The following is a 16,642-nucleotide window of genomic DNA, read 5'->3' on the forward strand; positions in this document are numbered from 1 at the left end:
AGCAGAGATATCATCTTTTAAAAATCAGGAAGTTTAATGCCTTCAAAAATGACTCAACGACCCGTACATTTGCATCAGTCCCTCCCTCCGGAATATCTTTTGGTTTGTTTATTGGATTTTGACCCCTGCCTGGAAGACTACGATTTTAAATTACCCTATATTAAACATACTGCTTTTGGATTTCTGTTCCTGTGTGTTTTGTGACACAAGTGCCCACAGCTAGGCGTTTTCAGCAGAGCACCTAGCATTTTCAGCTGGCTAATGTTTTGGTGGACACATGGCCTTAAGGATGATGTGCGACTGACAGCTCAGCAGGAGGTGGATTTGACATTGCAAACTTCTCTGTGTTATTAGCAACCAGCCTGGAAAACCCTTTACAGGAACCCGTTGTGAAAAGGGCTTAAAGGTTTCATCTCTGAAACATACGCAGGGACGTTTACATGTAATTACTGGGACACGTGGCGGCAGTCCCTAGCATCATAGAGATCTCTGTTCAATGGCTGCTGCTGCACAGCCTGCCCACTGTGCTGACCAGTCAATGGACAGTTTTTCCACACCCCTCCGGCACATTTCAAGTAGGTCGAGCTCTGCTTGAGTTGGGGAGGCTTACACAGTGAATGTTTGAAAGAGAACAATCTGAGTAGAATCAATGGACAATATCAAGACATACAAATGACATGAAATCTAAAATAAAAGTCAAAAAGTGCCAAAGGTTACAGACAAATAAAATGATTTTCATAATTGTTATAATAACCACTTTTTCATAGACAGCAATTACCGTAAGAGAAAGGAGACTTTTACTTACTTAAGTCATCTTTTTTTCTTCCTCTGCCAAATGAAGATCCCAGTAATCTCACACATCCCCCCAAGAGACCTGTCCTCCACACTGCACTCAGATCTGGCACTGTATGCATTTTAGTCAGAGTTTCAATAGGAATGCCACCACGTCAACCACTAATAACAGACTTTGCTAGTATCCACCTTCATTTATGTCCTTTAAATGTCAACAATAGACTTTGGGAAACAACAAGATTGCAAGGGATGGACTTCCATTCTTTTCAATGGCATACACTTTGAACCTAGATCGCATGTCATTTTCACACAACTATAACTTTGGGAGGAGCTTTGTGGAGCTTTTGTCTACATGTCTAGTTTTTTTAGGAAAGATGTTTCATCAGCTAGGGTAACCAGCAGTCCTGTTTTCCCATAGCCTGACTACGTCCTTCCGCTAATTTCATTTCGCTCGAAGCAAAGTGAAGTAGCAGAGTCTGGTATTACCAGGCTAGTTTTCCCAGGACATGAAAATGACCTGGTTTTCAAAATGGAAAAGCAGCCCATTCTCACCCCCAAGGCGTCACCTAACTGACGCCTTGGGAAGCATTTGACCATGTTTCAATATCTGACCCTTTAGGCGCCCTTTAGCGTCAGTTAAATGACGCCCTAGGATCGCGTGTACCCCACCCCCACCCCATACCTAAACCTAACCGCTTCCTCTGACTGACGCTTTCCTTTAACGTCAGTTAGATGTAGGGACGCGAAACAGACGTTCCGAAGCTTTGCGAGATCCCGAAGCAAAAATGATTCGAAACACTGATCCGAAGCGTGATTCAAAACACCCACAGTCACGTGACAAAGGCTAAATGAAGCTTCTAAGTGTTTCATCAGGTGTAGTAGTGCTCCGCCGAATCAGGGTTTGATTGATAAGTCGGTCGGGAAGGATCGCGTGAGCAAAGTGCACACAGAATGCCTATTCTTAAAGCCTTGTGCTGTTTTATGAAGGCAAAACCCCATATAATGGTTTCGATTTAAGTTAATTGACAAAATATAACGCTAGAGACAATGTTAGTTTATACTTTTTACATGTTCGGCAAAAGCCAGGCTCGAACTTGAGCACATTAATCGTTCTTTCAAGAACTATGCGCTCTACGATCTACGCCACTGTAGCTATTCGTGATAAGCCTGTTTTTGCTTAAAACACCCCCCCCCCCATACATACACACACACACACACACACACACACACACACACACACACACATATATATATTTATATATATATATATATATTGTCTCTAGCGTTATATTTTTCCAATGAACTAAAATCGAAACCATTATATGGCTTTTTGCCTTCATAAAACAGCACAAGACTTTAAGAATAGGCATTCTGTGTGCACAATATAGACAGATTAATAGAAACAACAGAAGAGAAATTAATATTTTTAAATAAAAATCTATAAGAAAGTGAGACATTGTGGCTTGATTTGTTTTATTAATATTAATTTTTTATGACCAAAATAACATTATGCAATGTGAAGAGACTACAGGTTACAATCATATATTTAAAAAATACAATAATAAAAAAACACATTGTTGTAAAGGTTGTTTCAGATCAACACCTGCAATTGACCACTAGGTGTCACCATGGAGACGGGTGTCGGATTGATTCGAAGCCTCGAATCAATATAGCACATTTGCTTCAACTGTTTCATTGCTTCACAAAGCCTCGATCTGCCCAGCACTAGTTAGATGACGCCATAGGATCGCGTCCTGTAAGTGACGCTAAAGGGCGCCTAAAATGTCAAATATTGAAGCATGGTCAAAGGTGACGCTTTGGGGTGAGAATGCGTTGAAATGGGGAGGATGAGGAAGAAAAACAAGATAAAGAGGATGACAACTAAATATATAATTATATTTTGTTAGTTTGCTTTTGTAAGTTTGTGATAGCTATTTTTGTTCAATTTGGAGGTATTTCTTAGTTATATATTATTTATATATTTATTTTAAATTTAATACAGAAGAGACATTATTTCTATCATTATTTCATTCATTATTTTTGAAACCTGTCATAATAAAACATTTTGAGAAACCTCTGTGATAATAGATCAATTTCTATCCATACAAGGAGGCATAGCCTACTTTAAACGTATTGAAATTAATAAGGCATCTTTGAGTAAACTTCGAGTATCATTTGAGTATCTGTTTGCTGGGCCGAGTGTCCTGGTTTTTGATATGGTCTATCATCAGCTGAACAAATGAATGTGCATCCCTCACAGCCTTGTTTTCATACCAGTCAAAACGTTACTCCATTTTGCGTTACTCTGATTCAGGATGGAAGGTCAACCTCTGAACCAAACAGTTTTCCAACTCCATAAGTTTCTTTCTTGTTTTTTTCCCCAACTTGGTTTTTCTCAGCAAACAATAGGCTACTTTTATAGAAATCTCAGCCACATTGTTTCATCTCCAAAGAGTTGTTGTTCCTGCCATATGTACATTATTTTGTCATACAAATTATAATAAAGGTGTGAGTCCAAGATTTTTGATGAGCATGGAATTAGATTGTTTTTAAAATGAGAGTTTTTTTAAAATACATGTTTTCTGTGCAAAAAAAAAATGCAAAAGTTGATTAATGATTCCTTGTTGTTTGTGTTCATTTTCAATGTATCTTTTAACATTAATGAGAAATTGTATTAGTGTGCTTGCGCTGTTCCATTTCCTGACACTAGATGGCGTGCAATATTCATTTTAGATCACGGTGTGACTGAAAGTCAAGCTGTTTTACACTTTAACCTGGACATTTTCCGGGTGGATTTATTTATTTTTGTGAGTCAGTTTCTGTATAGACACATAGGCTACCTTTCAAACAACAGAAATGTAGGCTATAAAGTAAAACAAAAATGTTATAACTCTTATAGCCCTGACACTATAAAGCCCTGACCTGGCATTTATTAAATATAACCTTGTCCTGAGATTCAAACTTTCTATTGTATGTCTGGCTTCACTGTGTTCACTTTAACAAAATATGCAAATATGATATTTGAATTTTAGCTCGGGGTGAAAACATGATCAAACAGGATTCTACATTAGATACAGCAACATACCCATGTTACATCTTGATCTCCCCTATATATATTTATAATAAATGGGTGGGTTTAAAGACCAACTGCCAATCCTGTCTAGAACTTTAGACAAGAGAAAACACAATGCGAGACATAATTCAAGATATGTGTAACAACTGTGAAAAGTCAGCGTGGAAAATTCCTTCAAAACACAGAAGCCTACATTATGCCCTGTTTTTACAGACTTTTTTATGGAGTGTACAATATTTTTTTCAGCTTTAGCTGCTTGGCCAACATTCAGGCCTCGGTTATACATTTAATAAAAATAAAAAAAAACTCTTGTTCTGATAGCTATCGCAGTTGCCTTATATTCTATCTTCTCCACTTGGATCAAAGCAAAATGCAAAAAAAGTGGAAGCTTTCTTTAACCCCACTCCACTTTTATGTCTTAATTTCTTTACACACTTTTTCTAGCATCGCTAGGTGTGCAGGAAGCCCCTATATGTCTCTGTCGCCACAGGTTATGTCTGCTCTTCTCCCCCCACTGGCAATCACCCTCTGTGGTGTCAGTGACCTGTAACCACCTGCAGAAGAAGAGTCAGGATACATAAGACTTCATATCAATAATTGAAAGAAACTCTGCCCCCCATTTTAATTTATTGATAAGCCCACCTTGCAATATTCTTTAATTACTCGGCCACCTGCTTGCCCACCCTATAGAATGCAGAGGAAGCCATTACATCAGGGCGGAAAATGATCCGCTGCCTCAACAATTGTCTCTTTGTGTCACTAAGACTGCGAGTTAGGTGTTGGGTTTCAGTGGTGCCCTCATGTTGATCATGATAGGGCACATTTCTTTGAAGATTATTGCCATTGCTTAAAGAATAGGCCTTCACAAGCTGTGACGTGAGGTGCGAGGTTCTGTTAGTTTGTCCAGGACAGGTATTTAAAGTTCTCTCATTGTGCCCATCACATTGTGTTTTCAAAAAGGACGTGTTTGTCGCAAACCAAAGGTCGTCAAGCCAGTCTTAATGCTTGACAAACAAAGTTCAGTGGACTCAAATAGGCTATGTCTCCATACAATTTCTCTCATGCAAGCAGTCTGCATTCTCATTTTCCACAATCCAAACAAGACTGACTTACAGCTTTTGAATAATGCTGGTAATACTTGAATTTCCAGAGATGATCCACAACCAAGGTTTGCCCAATTGAGATGTAATTGACTCACAAAATGAGTAAGAATAAGTCAATAATCTAAAGCGTTTCAATACTGACTCATGATTACTTTATTTTAGCCTTGCCTTTCATATTAGGATTTCATTGCACAAAACATATTTAAATAATAGGCTCCCAGTAACACTTGAATTCCAGAGTCAATGACTCGCTGGTTTTGACTAAGGGAAGATGTCATTTTCTCACACAATGCATGTAGGCCTACATTATATAATTCAACATGTTCTAATACGTATCAATATTTACTCATGGCAATACATTCAAATCTTGTGTAACATATTACTGCACTAGGCGGGATGTTACAACAGGGACTCGCTCAAAGTCTGGTAGTATATTTCCTGATACAAACTTGCCAAGTGGCATTTTCATGACTCTGATTAGATTTTAAATAGGAAGAGCTGTAGAGCTCATTGCTGTCATGTTCTTTTTTCCAATCTAATTAAAAAATCAAATGTCCTTGGGGTGCACAAGCTTAGCCCGGAGGGTTGGCGAGTGCTCCGAACGAGCAAGAAGAATAAATAGACTCTTTGTTGCAGTTTGGTCGGTTGGTTGGCCAGGCTGACTCCACGCACGATGCTGAGTGACGGGGCTTGTCTTGCTAGTCAGCGTGGCTCTGGTCATCTGTCATTGACACTGGAGCCTCCATCACCAGGCCCACAATGGACGTGATTATAGCGGTGATTATAAATATGATGACAGTGTTCGGAGTCGGTCAAAGAGCGGAGACTCAAACATCTTGTTCATGGGAAGAGTTTGATTTTACATAACTTCTATTTTGTATTGATTTTGTCAGGCCTAACCCATGCATGAAATGAAAATGTTTTGCATGTTTTTATTACTTGAAATGAAAAAATGGTCTGTGCGGAACAGATATACAATGGTCTGTGCGGTCTCTGCAGACAGAATCTGGCAGGACAAAGCGTTGTGGCCCTCTTTTATTTTTCCCTACCGAAACAGTCTGTGAAGGTCTCCCCTTCCTCTTGTTTCTCACCTTACTCTCTATGCACAAGCATGAGGCCACTTTTGCTTTTGAAGTCCAACAGTGTGAGATGGGCAATATCTGGCATCTGGGACTGGCAGTCTCTTCTGTAAAGTAGCCACGCATTTACCAGGGTCATGACAAGCATGTGTAATACAATGCCTTGGTACCATTTCTTAATTTCATTATAATGTTTTTGCCTTTAAAATATAAGCAAAAGTTGTAAACATAGTCTCAGAGTTCAACTCAATGGGACTCCATTAGGTTGAATGCACCAGGACATTTCCATATTTGCATGTAGCTGCCATATGGCAACAAATGTATTTTAGCATTTTACAAAAAAATCTAATCAAAAATCAAAACTGAATTTAATGTTAAAAAAACTAAAGTTTACTTACCTCAGATAGTGATTTCAATTTTTTTTTTTTTTTTTGATGAAAACTTTCCAATATTCGGAGTAAAAGGCTATCTTGGGGAGTGTCAGACAGTGATGTTGTTTCCATTTCAATGTCCATGAGCCCAAAGGACTGGCAAACAGGATATCCTGAAACAGGATATCCTCCTAAATTGTGTTTCCTTCAAAGTAAAAATCCCCTTTTGCACAACTAACTGTAGAAAAATAGATTTTATATCATCACAGCTTTTTAGAAAATTAAGATAAAGTAATTGTTGCCATATGGTAACACTATGCAATAAAGGGCTTGGTATAATGTGATGTGAAAGATTGTACACATTGTGTGTCATTTCTGCAAGCAGTGAGGGCAACTGTTTGATTAGTGTGTTTACATGCTGAACAAAGCCAAGTAACAATCACATTATCAAGATATGTTGGTCCGATTTCACAAAAGCTGAAACGGTAGGCTTATTTCAGGCAGACTAAAACATTTACATGACACTTTGAAAGTCAAATTATTGTTATAGTTTGACTGAAATAGAGGTACATATAAACACACTCTGACATTGCAACCACAGCGTAAGCACGGTGAAGAGCCTATATATATCAAGGCCCTTGTGGCTAGAGGGCGTGGTTTAGCAACGTTTGGAGGACGAGCAAGTTTGCGTAAGTTGGTCAAGTGATAACAGCTGTCTCTTGTGGGTGGAGGGACAGGATAGGGTTGCCAACTTTCTGAAATGGGAATAAAGAATGCAGGTTCGCTAACCTGTCTGAGTGTTTTTCTTCTGCTGAACACAAAGGAAGATATTATGAAGAACGATTGGAACCAAACAGTTGTTTGGCACCATTGACTTCCATAGTAGAAAAACAATACAATGGAAGTCATTGGTGCCAAAGTTCCAATCGTTCTTCAAAATATCCAACGCATTCTCACCCCAAGGCGTCACCTTTGACCATGCTTCAATATTTGACGTTTTGGGCGCCCTTTAGCGTCACTTACATGACGCGATCCTACGGCGTCATCTAACTGACGCTAAAGGAAAGCGTCTGTTAGAGGACGCGGTTAGGTTTAGGTGTGGGTAGGGTACACGCGATCCTAGGGCGTCATCTAACTGACGCTAAAGGGCGCCTAAAGCGTCAGATATTGAAGCATGTCCAAATGCTTCCCAAGGCGTCAGTTAGGTGACGCCTTGGGAGTGAGAATGGGCTGAAATATCTTCCGTTGTGTTCAGCAGAAGAAAGAAACTCATACAGGTTTGCAACAACCTGACGGTGAGTAGCCTAAAATAAATGATGACAGAATTTTCATTTTTGGGTGGAGTATCATTTGGAGAAGAGAATGGGTTTAGATTTAGTCATTTTATGAAAAGAAGGTTGAACACATTGCAACAGAAGCAAACTCAACTCATTTTGTATCTTCAATATGTCCTGAGTAAGGAAAAAAAAGCACCAAAGAATTAGGGGAAATTGTAAAGAACCAAAAAAGACCCAATTTGAAAAAGACCCAAATATATCCTATTCATTCTTTTATTTTTTTTTTAATAGGGTAATAGAAAACTGGTTGTTATGTTTTGTGGTGCGAGTTTGCCCAGTTTGTTTTTGTTGACTTTTGTGGAGCCTGTCTACTGAGACCGCATTTTTACAGTGTGTTCAGGGGACAGGCAGCTAGCAGATAGGGAGAAGATGTTTGCTGTATGTGACAAAAAATGTGTGACGTCGTATAGCCGGTTTTACAATCACACCTTAGAAAAAAACATTACTGGTGTGCATCTTGAGAAAAAAACAATGGCACTGATATATTTTAAGGTTATGTCAGCACAAGTTACTTTCAGTTAAAACAGCTTAAGTCTTCTTAAGCTTGTGAATTGACAAAAATCTATTTATTTATTTTTTTTTACTTACGTATACCTAGTTTTAGCAACTCGCTTTATCAACTCTGTGAACATAGTCCTTTGCTTTGAACGACTATGAAAATAATTTTAAGATGGTTTTGTGGGACTTTAAGGGGCTGGTGTAGACAGAGAGGATAAAAACTGACTGCAGTCAACTTAAATGAGTTTTCACACCAGATTCTTTCTGGCAGTAAGGAAGCCTACACAAGGTTGTGCTAATAATGTCACATCCTTAAATAGCACTAGCACGAATAACACAGAGGTGTGGTCTCAGTGAAGGCTTGCACATCGGTACAATGGATGACCTCTCATTTTGGACTTTTCTACCCTCAGGTTCTAGAAACTGTACTTAAGCTCTAGTGCCCGTCTTTTTTATTATCACCCATGAAGGCTGATGATATTTCTTCTGTGGTGACGCAAATGCTTTGAGAGTGGAAATATTCAGCTTTTTACACCACCCCGTCATAAAAAGGAAATGGCTTGCTTAGGTTCATGGTGTGGTAATGCTTCATGAAACAGTTTCCTTTTTGTTCACCATTGCTTTCAAAATGTCATATTAAAAACATCTGAACACATGAGTTAAAAAGTTTTGCATGTACTGATCCCGAACCAGTCAAATCAGTCTTGGATTCACACACACACACAAAAAGACTGGAATACATAACTTTACTTGGCATCTTGACTTGGTTACAGAGGAATAACACAGACTTTCAAGTCGTTCTGAACACAACAAACTCACACAGAGCACGCGACTTAGTGCTAGGAGATGCAAGACAAATTAAAACAACGTGTTCTGAAATCAACTCAAAATATAAAACATGTTTGATATTCTTAGATTAGACTTTTAGTCTTTTGAAGCTAAAAAAAAGCGGAGTCTGTGTCCATCCTGAATTTCTGGGAAATGTGACAACCCAGACTGGCCAAAATATGCTGACTGGCTCTGATTTTCCTCAACTAGCTTGTATTTGTCCAGACTTAAAATGTGGAAAATAGTGTGAGCAAAAGTCTTGTACAGTTGCTGCCTTAGACAAACTAGAAACATTTACACACACATTCAGCCTAAATTATAAATCACCCATTGACAACCCATATTAATCACCCATATAAACCAACAATGTTTAAAAGTGTGACGTGTTAAATGCAGAAAATTAAGCACAGGGCCATAGCAACATGTTGTTTTCTTAGGAATAAAGGAAAATTGGTCCCACTTTATATTAAGTGTCCTACATTACATTACATGTTTTACATTGTATTTGTATTTAAATACCTGCATGTGTCACTGAGTGCAGTGCAAAACCAACTCAAACTAAACTTAAACACAAACCAGATGTGACGACATGTAATTGCTGAAATGCAGTAATTTCTGTAACATTTACAATTACACTGTTGACCCTGTCCCTCACCAAACATCAATGGCAACATTGTTACATTGTACCAAACAATTTTGAAGTTAAAGACACCTATAAGTGTAACCAGAAAAATACAAATCAGTTACAACACATTTGTCTGCTTTGCCTCAAAAGTTAACAAATGAGACCATGCAAATGGTGTTTTAGTTTCACAATGAATCCACAATACCACCAACGCCAGATGTTTTCCTGTGTATGAAAGTTCATTATATCAGTTCATATGTGTTTTTAGTCATGCCATTGCAGAACTTTAGTGCATAACATGACATCGCAATAAAATGTTGGAATAGGTTAACATTTGCATGTTGACTATGTGATCAAGTTGATGTCCGGGGCATTGTCTCCAGCCTGCTGGAATGTATATTATATCTCTGTGTAGGTGAGTCGTTGCTGTCTCTATCCTGTTTTCAATCCGTTCCAGCCCGTTCTCATCCTTTAACGTCAAAAACGGCGCTATATATACGCACATGGCACTTTATCGTTAATATAACACGCGAACCCAAGACGTTATAAATCCTTTAGCGTGAATATGACACGCACACCCTACCCCACACCTAAACTTAGCCCTCGCAGCACGTGTTATATTAACGATAACGGGTGCCATGTGCGTACTATAGCGCCGTTTTGTCATATAGCGTTCTATATGACTTTAAAGGAGGGGAACGCGTTGTCCGTTCCCATGTACTGTTTTTTTTTTTTTCAAACTGGCCTCATTCCTCTTAAACAACAGGGCATTTTTCCTTTATCTTTATCTAGAAGCGACTTGCTCATGGCAGACTTTTTAGGAAACACATTGACACTGGCTAATGTTCCAGACCATTTGTGAAGTGGCATTTTTTAGTACTCACAAACTGCTGATTGCAGGGCAGTAACTTACATTAAGTAAATAAATCTACACAGAGGGCGTTCTGTACTATTTTCATCAATGTGGGGTCTGAGACATAAGAAAAAACTGTGAGGGTTTAAATGGCAGGCATCTACATTCCAGGGTGCGTTAACTTACACTGTCAGCATTATGACGGAGCCTTATGGGCCGGTCGTACTGCATTTAGATTGAGGAAATAGAGCCTCGCTTGCTACCTCAGTGGTCAAACATGCTGTACAATCACGTCTTAGAGAGGAAACCTTTCTGAAAAGTAGGTTCAGGAGCTCTGTTTCCAGCCCCTGGTAACAAACACAGACAGACTGGCAGAGGGCAAACTCGGGACATTGGCACTAACAGATTTAAATAAAAATGTTTAAAAAGATTTGAGTTAAAATTACTAAAATGTCTATTCTAGTATTTGACAACTTTCATCCAACTTCCAAAAATAATGAAATGTTTCTACAAGCTACCTTTAAATATGGCTGTTTTTAAAATGTCTTAAGGGACATATCAGTTATAAAAAAGTGGCTTTTGGGAGTTCATTCAGTGTGTACACTTGGGTGTCTTGTTGCAGTGAAAAGTTAAGGTGCTTTTGTCCAGCCACTGACTTGTTGAGCCAAGAAATGAAAGCTTACTTATTGGTCTTGCATCTCCACTTTAAAGACTGCTATGAGCTTTGACTCAACAGACGGTGGATTCAACAGCCTCTAAAAAAAATGGTACAAAAGCTTTCACAGGGTTGGTACCATTTAAAAATGTTCTAATGTACCATTAAGGGACTAATATCTACACTTTTGTGTACCTATCCAACATGTACCAAATATGTTACTTTGAGCTATGCACTCTATCACTGTAAAAAAATATTTTCATGATTTGTTATCACAACTTCTTATCTTTTGTCAAATCGACTTAGATAATTAATGTGGTTAAGATAACATAATATTTTGAGTTTCTATTTATTAAACCAATCATCTTTATTGTATTAAAGGGTTAGTTCAGCCCAAAATGAAAAATTGGTCTTCCCTCATGCATGTTGCACCAACCCCATAAGACTGTCGTTCATCTTCGGACACAAATTAAGATGTGTTTGATTAAATCTGAGAGCTGGATCACTCCTCCATAGGCTTCTTAAGGGATTGAAATTTGCCGACCCATAAAAGTTTTTAAAGAAATTGTTAAAATAGTCCAAGTGACTACAGAAAAAAACAAACCTTCCTCACGTCGTGAAACTGCTAGGTTGTATGTAACAGTCATCACACACATGACCAGCGGCGGCCAATCGTGAGCCTACATGTGACGTACAGCACAGAAGCGTTGCGCAGTTTCACTATGTGAAATCTCACGGCCCACAGAGAAGGAAATGAATATTTGAGATTGAGCCACTGTAGTCACTTGGACTATTTTAACGATGTCTTTAACTTTTCTGGGCCGGCCCTTCGATCCCACTGTTTTACATATTAAATGGCAGAATACCATTGCAAGTACTTGGGAGCACTTTGACTGGGCGCAGTAATATCATCACTCCTGAAAAATCCTCTCCCTCTCTAGAGTGATATGACTGCACCGAGTCCATAGATATATCAGCCCTTTCTCATCCCAAGGTGTCATATACTGACGCTTTTGACATTTCGTCTACACACTCTAAAAAAATGCTGGGTTGTTTTAACCCAATTTTGGGTCAAATATGGACAAACCCGAAATGTTGGGTTAAAAATGTAATGTAAAAATTTAACCCAACGGCTGGGTTAGTCCATATTTGACCCAAAGTTGGGTTAAAACAACCCAGCATTTTTTAGAGTGCATCCAATGCACATGGCACCCTTTAGCGTCAATATGAGACACAGATATAAATGGGCCAGAAGGCACCTCCTAGTGGTCTAACCCTAAACCTAAACCTACCATAACCGAACAAAGCTCTCTGTGTGTTATATTGACGCTAAAGGGTGCCATGTGTTGGAAAGTGTCACTATATGACGCCCTAGGATGAGAACGCGTTGGATATATATGCGGCAAGTCGAACTCCCAAGCACTTGCTATGGTATTCCGCCTTACATTTAGTTATCCACTTTACATGCAACAATTTATTTTGTGTCACCATTTTTGGTCGAGTTACACTACTCGTTTAAATAGGGAAAATGTGGAGGTGTTTTGTTGCTTCTCTGCTTGGATCCTAATGAATGAACTGGGCTAAGCTAAGTGCTAACAAAGTTTGCCGCAAGACAGAGTGATTAAGTGCAAGCACTGAGACGTGCGCACGAGAGAGGTATGTGTCAACTCATCTTAGTTAAGGGAATAACATAGTTTAATATGAAAAAAAAAAATGGTGGAGTATCCCTTTAAGAAGCCAATGGAGTAGTGATCCAGCCCTCAGATTTAATCAAAAAATATCTAAATATATAAATAGAACAACATGAGGGTGAGTAATTACTGACAGAATTTTAATTTTGGGGTGAACTATCCCTTTAACTACATCTATTTTGTTTAAATGAACTCAGAATTTTAAGGCAACTAGGTAACTTACTTTTTATAAGTTGAACCAACAATATATTTTTACAGTGCATAATAACAATTTAGTTTAGTTGTATTTTGGTATGGTTATTAGTTTGTTTTATGTCAACATCGAAAGGAGCAGTGCTCACACATTTTATTATATGCTGAGTTATACAATGACAATAAAGATTAATCTCATCGTATAAATCGCTTATTTAAACAAGGTACACCTTTCTAGTGCAAATAAAACTCAACAAGAGCAAATTTCATAAGCCTACTTTAACTATGAATAGTTAAGAATTGTTATACTATCAAACAAGCAAGAGTGTTGTTGTGAATATCATATAGCACATGATGATATTCAGGCCAGCAACATGACAGCGCGTGTAAAACTGTTTGTGCAACAGTTCAATAAACAAGAAGCAAATATCAAGCAACTTACGTTTTAGACACAATATTGCAAGTTACTTCTTTTATCTATTTTTGCCAATAACAATAGTTAAAAACTAACCACAGTGTAATAAACCGTCACTCGTTTCCGAATTAGTCAAATAGTTTGACTGTATGAGTTATTAACACTGAAACACAGCTGGTTGTTTCATGCCTGAATTAATCTTTGTTTTAAATAAATCGGTTCAATGAATTAAATAACTCTTTTCACAAATCACCACCTACTGGTAATATACAATTAATAATATAAAACGCAGAAAGTGTATATACAAATTCTAAAGACAAAAATAAGAGTATTATGGTATGCCATCCAGAATTTAGCTTCTATCATCACTTACGCAACATATCAGAACAGTTGCTTAATATTTCCATCACTTATAGACAGTACACAGGTGTGACTCAATTACAATAGATAAATAGCTTTATTTGAAACATTAAATATTGAATGTACATATAGACCATCAGATATTTTCAAATGACACAGCATCACTCTGGTTTTGATACAGATATTGTTTTGAGATTACTATTACTACTACAAGATACTGGTAAATGGTTTTCATCTTTCAATGCTTTTTTGGCTGAAGCCCCTGTGTTCCCCCATAGAAGAATTCAATAAAAAATACAATGAGAGGGTATTCATGCATCCGACAGTATTGGTTTAAATACATTTAAATATATAAATATTTCGTATAGCTCAAGCACCTATAAATTCATATTTTGGACGGATTTAAAAAAAAGATGAAGCTGAAAGGCACTTTCAAACTGACCTAGCATAGGTGTATGGTAACATTTGAAAATTGAAAAGGAATAGCTCGGTGAAAGTCCAGCTAACCTTTCAATCAGCAGGTTCTTTGAACGGACATACGTGCAGCAGCAGACATACATATTTTGACCAAAAATACAGCTAAAAAAGAAAAGTCCCATTTTAAGACACCCTTTTGGGGCATTGTTGACGCTGTTTCTCCTCAAGTTTCTCTTCAAGACACTTAATAATGACGGGGTCAACTTTGGGATCAAACTTGTTTGCAAACCAGTGGCCGTCCTCCAGAAGCCAGCGGAGCTCTGCTGCACCGTAGATGCAGACACTGCGTCTGTGTGCGCCAGTGCACTGTGGATACAAACGGATTTCAAGATATTTCCATTTAACCAAACGTGTCCTACTCTTTATATCTGACACGTCTGGCTCAGATCTTGGTAACTCCCCAGGAACTCCAGGCACTCTAGCCATGGTTGCCCAAAAGTGCTCATCAGGAGAATAAGTGTCAGCTGACCACTGCAGAAAATCCTTCGCCAGTTGATTGTTCATAATGTACGTCACAAAATCCTGTGTCAACACAAAGTAGGCACTCCCAACAAACATCTCAATGTCATGCGGCGGTGGGTCTTTAGGATTGGAGGTTTTAACGGGCATCTTCTGGTATTCATATGACACATCTTTCAATTCATGCTGAAACTGAAACCGCTGCCTTTTCACTTCACTGGGCCTGCTTGATTCGAGCATGTTCGCACCATTCAGTTTCCTGAGCTCAGTCACCAGCTCATAATTGGACTTCAGCGGGAAGTCTTGGCCACACAAATTGATAGCATACTTCCATTTGACCTGTGAACTCAGCAGGTCTGTAAGGCAGTTGAGATCTGCATTAAGTCTTGTAATGTGTGCATACTGAACAGACTCGATTTTAGATGCTATGAAGACATTTGGAAAACATTTCTCCAAATTCTTCAATGCTGCAATAAAATCTTCCGATGACTTTTGGTCATAATGAATGCAGTAAATATTTTGAGGTGTGTAAATGGCTCGAAGAATCCTTTCCACCATTGCACTGTTCTTGTGCACCACCAAAGAGTATGCAATTGGAAAGCTGCACTCCTCATCAGTTACAAAGATGTCATTATAGCCCCTTTTTTCGATGTAGTTTTTGCAGTCTGCAGTGAAAGAAACAATACTCTTATCATCAACTTCCACAATATTTTTGCGTCTTATCTCTAACGACTTCCCAATTTCCACTGGTTCCAGTTCATAAATGGCTGTGCAGTTAATGCCATTCAGAGGCTGAGGTCTGAGTAATCTTTGTTTAGCTCCATAGGGCTCAATGTAGATACTGTCATCCACTGAAATAGTTCTGTACACCAGCTTCAGCACAACAAACAGTGACACAACAAACACATAGAACTTGCATCTTAACCAGTGTAAGATAGCACATCTTCTTTTCATTCTGTTGGAGAAGCAGTTCAAATAAGAGTTAGAAATAAAGCTGCTAATCTTCTGACATGAGATGTCTCATACTTGGTTGTATTACATAGTTTAGCCTAACTGGTTCCTACCTTGCAAACTGCCGGTCTTTTGTTTTGTGCCACTGCCATCAAACATTACAATATATGAACCTGTGTGACAAAGAACGCATAAAATAAAGCCTAATTGTAAAAGCCTTGCGGTATCTAAATCAATTCGTTACCTAACATCGCAAAAAGTTGCCACCTTGAGGCTGATTGGAAAGCTTTAAATCGCACGAGCCGCATAGATTAAAGATCAATCTGCCCGAAACGCAAGAAAAGCTGACTTGTTATATCCGCAACTCTATTCAAACAATTGAATGACTTGATATATAATACAAATAAAATACGGCATAACTAGACAACACATTTGCGCGTTCTGAGTAAAATAAAACAAAATTAAAAGTGATCAAAATATTAATTAAATGTCTTATCGATCTTTAAAATCGAGATCAGGATACTTACGACTGCTGTTAAGATTGCCTAACTCGTACCGGCAGTCCGTTTAAGATGAGTAAATTCAGGCACCGAATGACTTCACTTTCAGTGACTGAAGAAAGGCAATTTGAGGCGTGAACGACAGTAAGTCCAGTCCGCCCACTCTGGGGCTTTGTCTTAAAAGTTAACTATCGTTACACAACATTTCCAAGCATCGCTCGCAAGCGCGCACACACAGACAGACAGACAGACAGACATTTAAAATAATCGAAACCCGTATAAGACGGGTTTCGATTAACCCGGCTACATAACAAAGTGAAATGGTAGCTTATTGTGTATTTTTATTTTATTATAAATATCATCAGCTTATCATTGAAACTGGT

At 38.3% G+C, this 16,642-nt stretch overlaps 1 protein-coding gene and 1 long non-coding RNA gene across 3 annotated transcripts; both read right to left on the reverse strand.

The window, feature by feature from the left end:
* Positions 1 to 2,259: 2,259 nt before the first annotated feature.
* On the reverse strand, positions 2,260 to 6,560 carry LOC120471853 (uncharacterized). Of its 2 annotated transcripts, XR_016168285.1 has the most exons (4): positions 6,446 to 6,560; positions 6,060 to 6,154; positions 4,508 to 4,549; positions 2,260 to 4,419 (listed from the first exon to the last, which is right to left on the reverse strand). It is a non-coding gene; the product is annotated as an uncharacterized LOC120471853 (long non-coding RNA). The 2 variants fall into 2 exon arrangements; XR_016168284.1 differs by lacking the exon at positions 4,508 to 4,549.
* A 7,390-nt stretch (positions 6,561 to 13,950) lies between these two features.
* On the reverse strand, positions 13,951 to 16,413 carry gcnt4a (glucosaminyl (N-acetyl) transferase 4a). Its single transcript, XM_039661838.2, has 3 exons — positions 16,287 to 16,413; positions 15,873 to 15,932; positions 13,951 to 15,763 (listed from the first exon to the last, which is right to left on the reverse strand). The coding sequence occupies exon 3, from the start codon at positions 15,760 to 15,762 to the stop codon at positions 14,473 to 14,475; it is 1,290 nt and encodes a 429-aa protein (XP_039517772.2). The 5' UTR covers position 15,763; positions 15,873 to 15,932; positions 16,287 to 16,413; the 3' UTR covers positions 13,951 to 14,472.
* Between the last annotated feature and the right edge of the window lie 229 nt (positions 16,414 to 16,642).

The sequence above is a fragment of the Pimephales promelas genome, chromosome 4 (genome assembly GCF_988280905.1).
Source record: "Pimephales promelas chromosome 4, fPimPro1.hap1.1, whole genome shotgun sequence".
Taxonomy (NCBI): domain Eukaryota; kingdom Metazoa; phylum Chordata; class Actinopteri; order Cypriniformes; family Leuciscidae; genus Pimephales; species Pimephales promelas.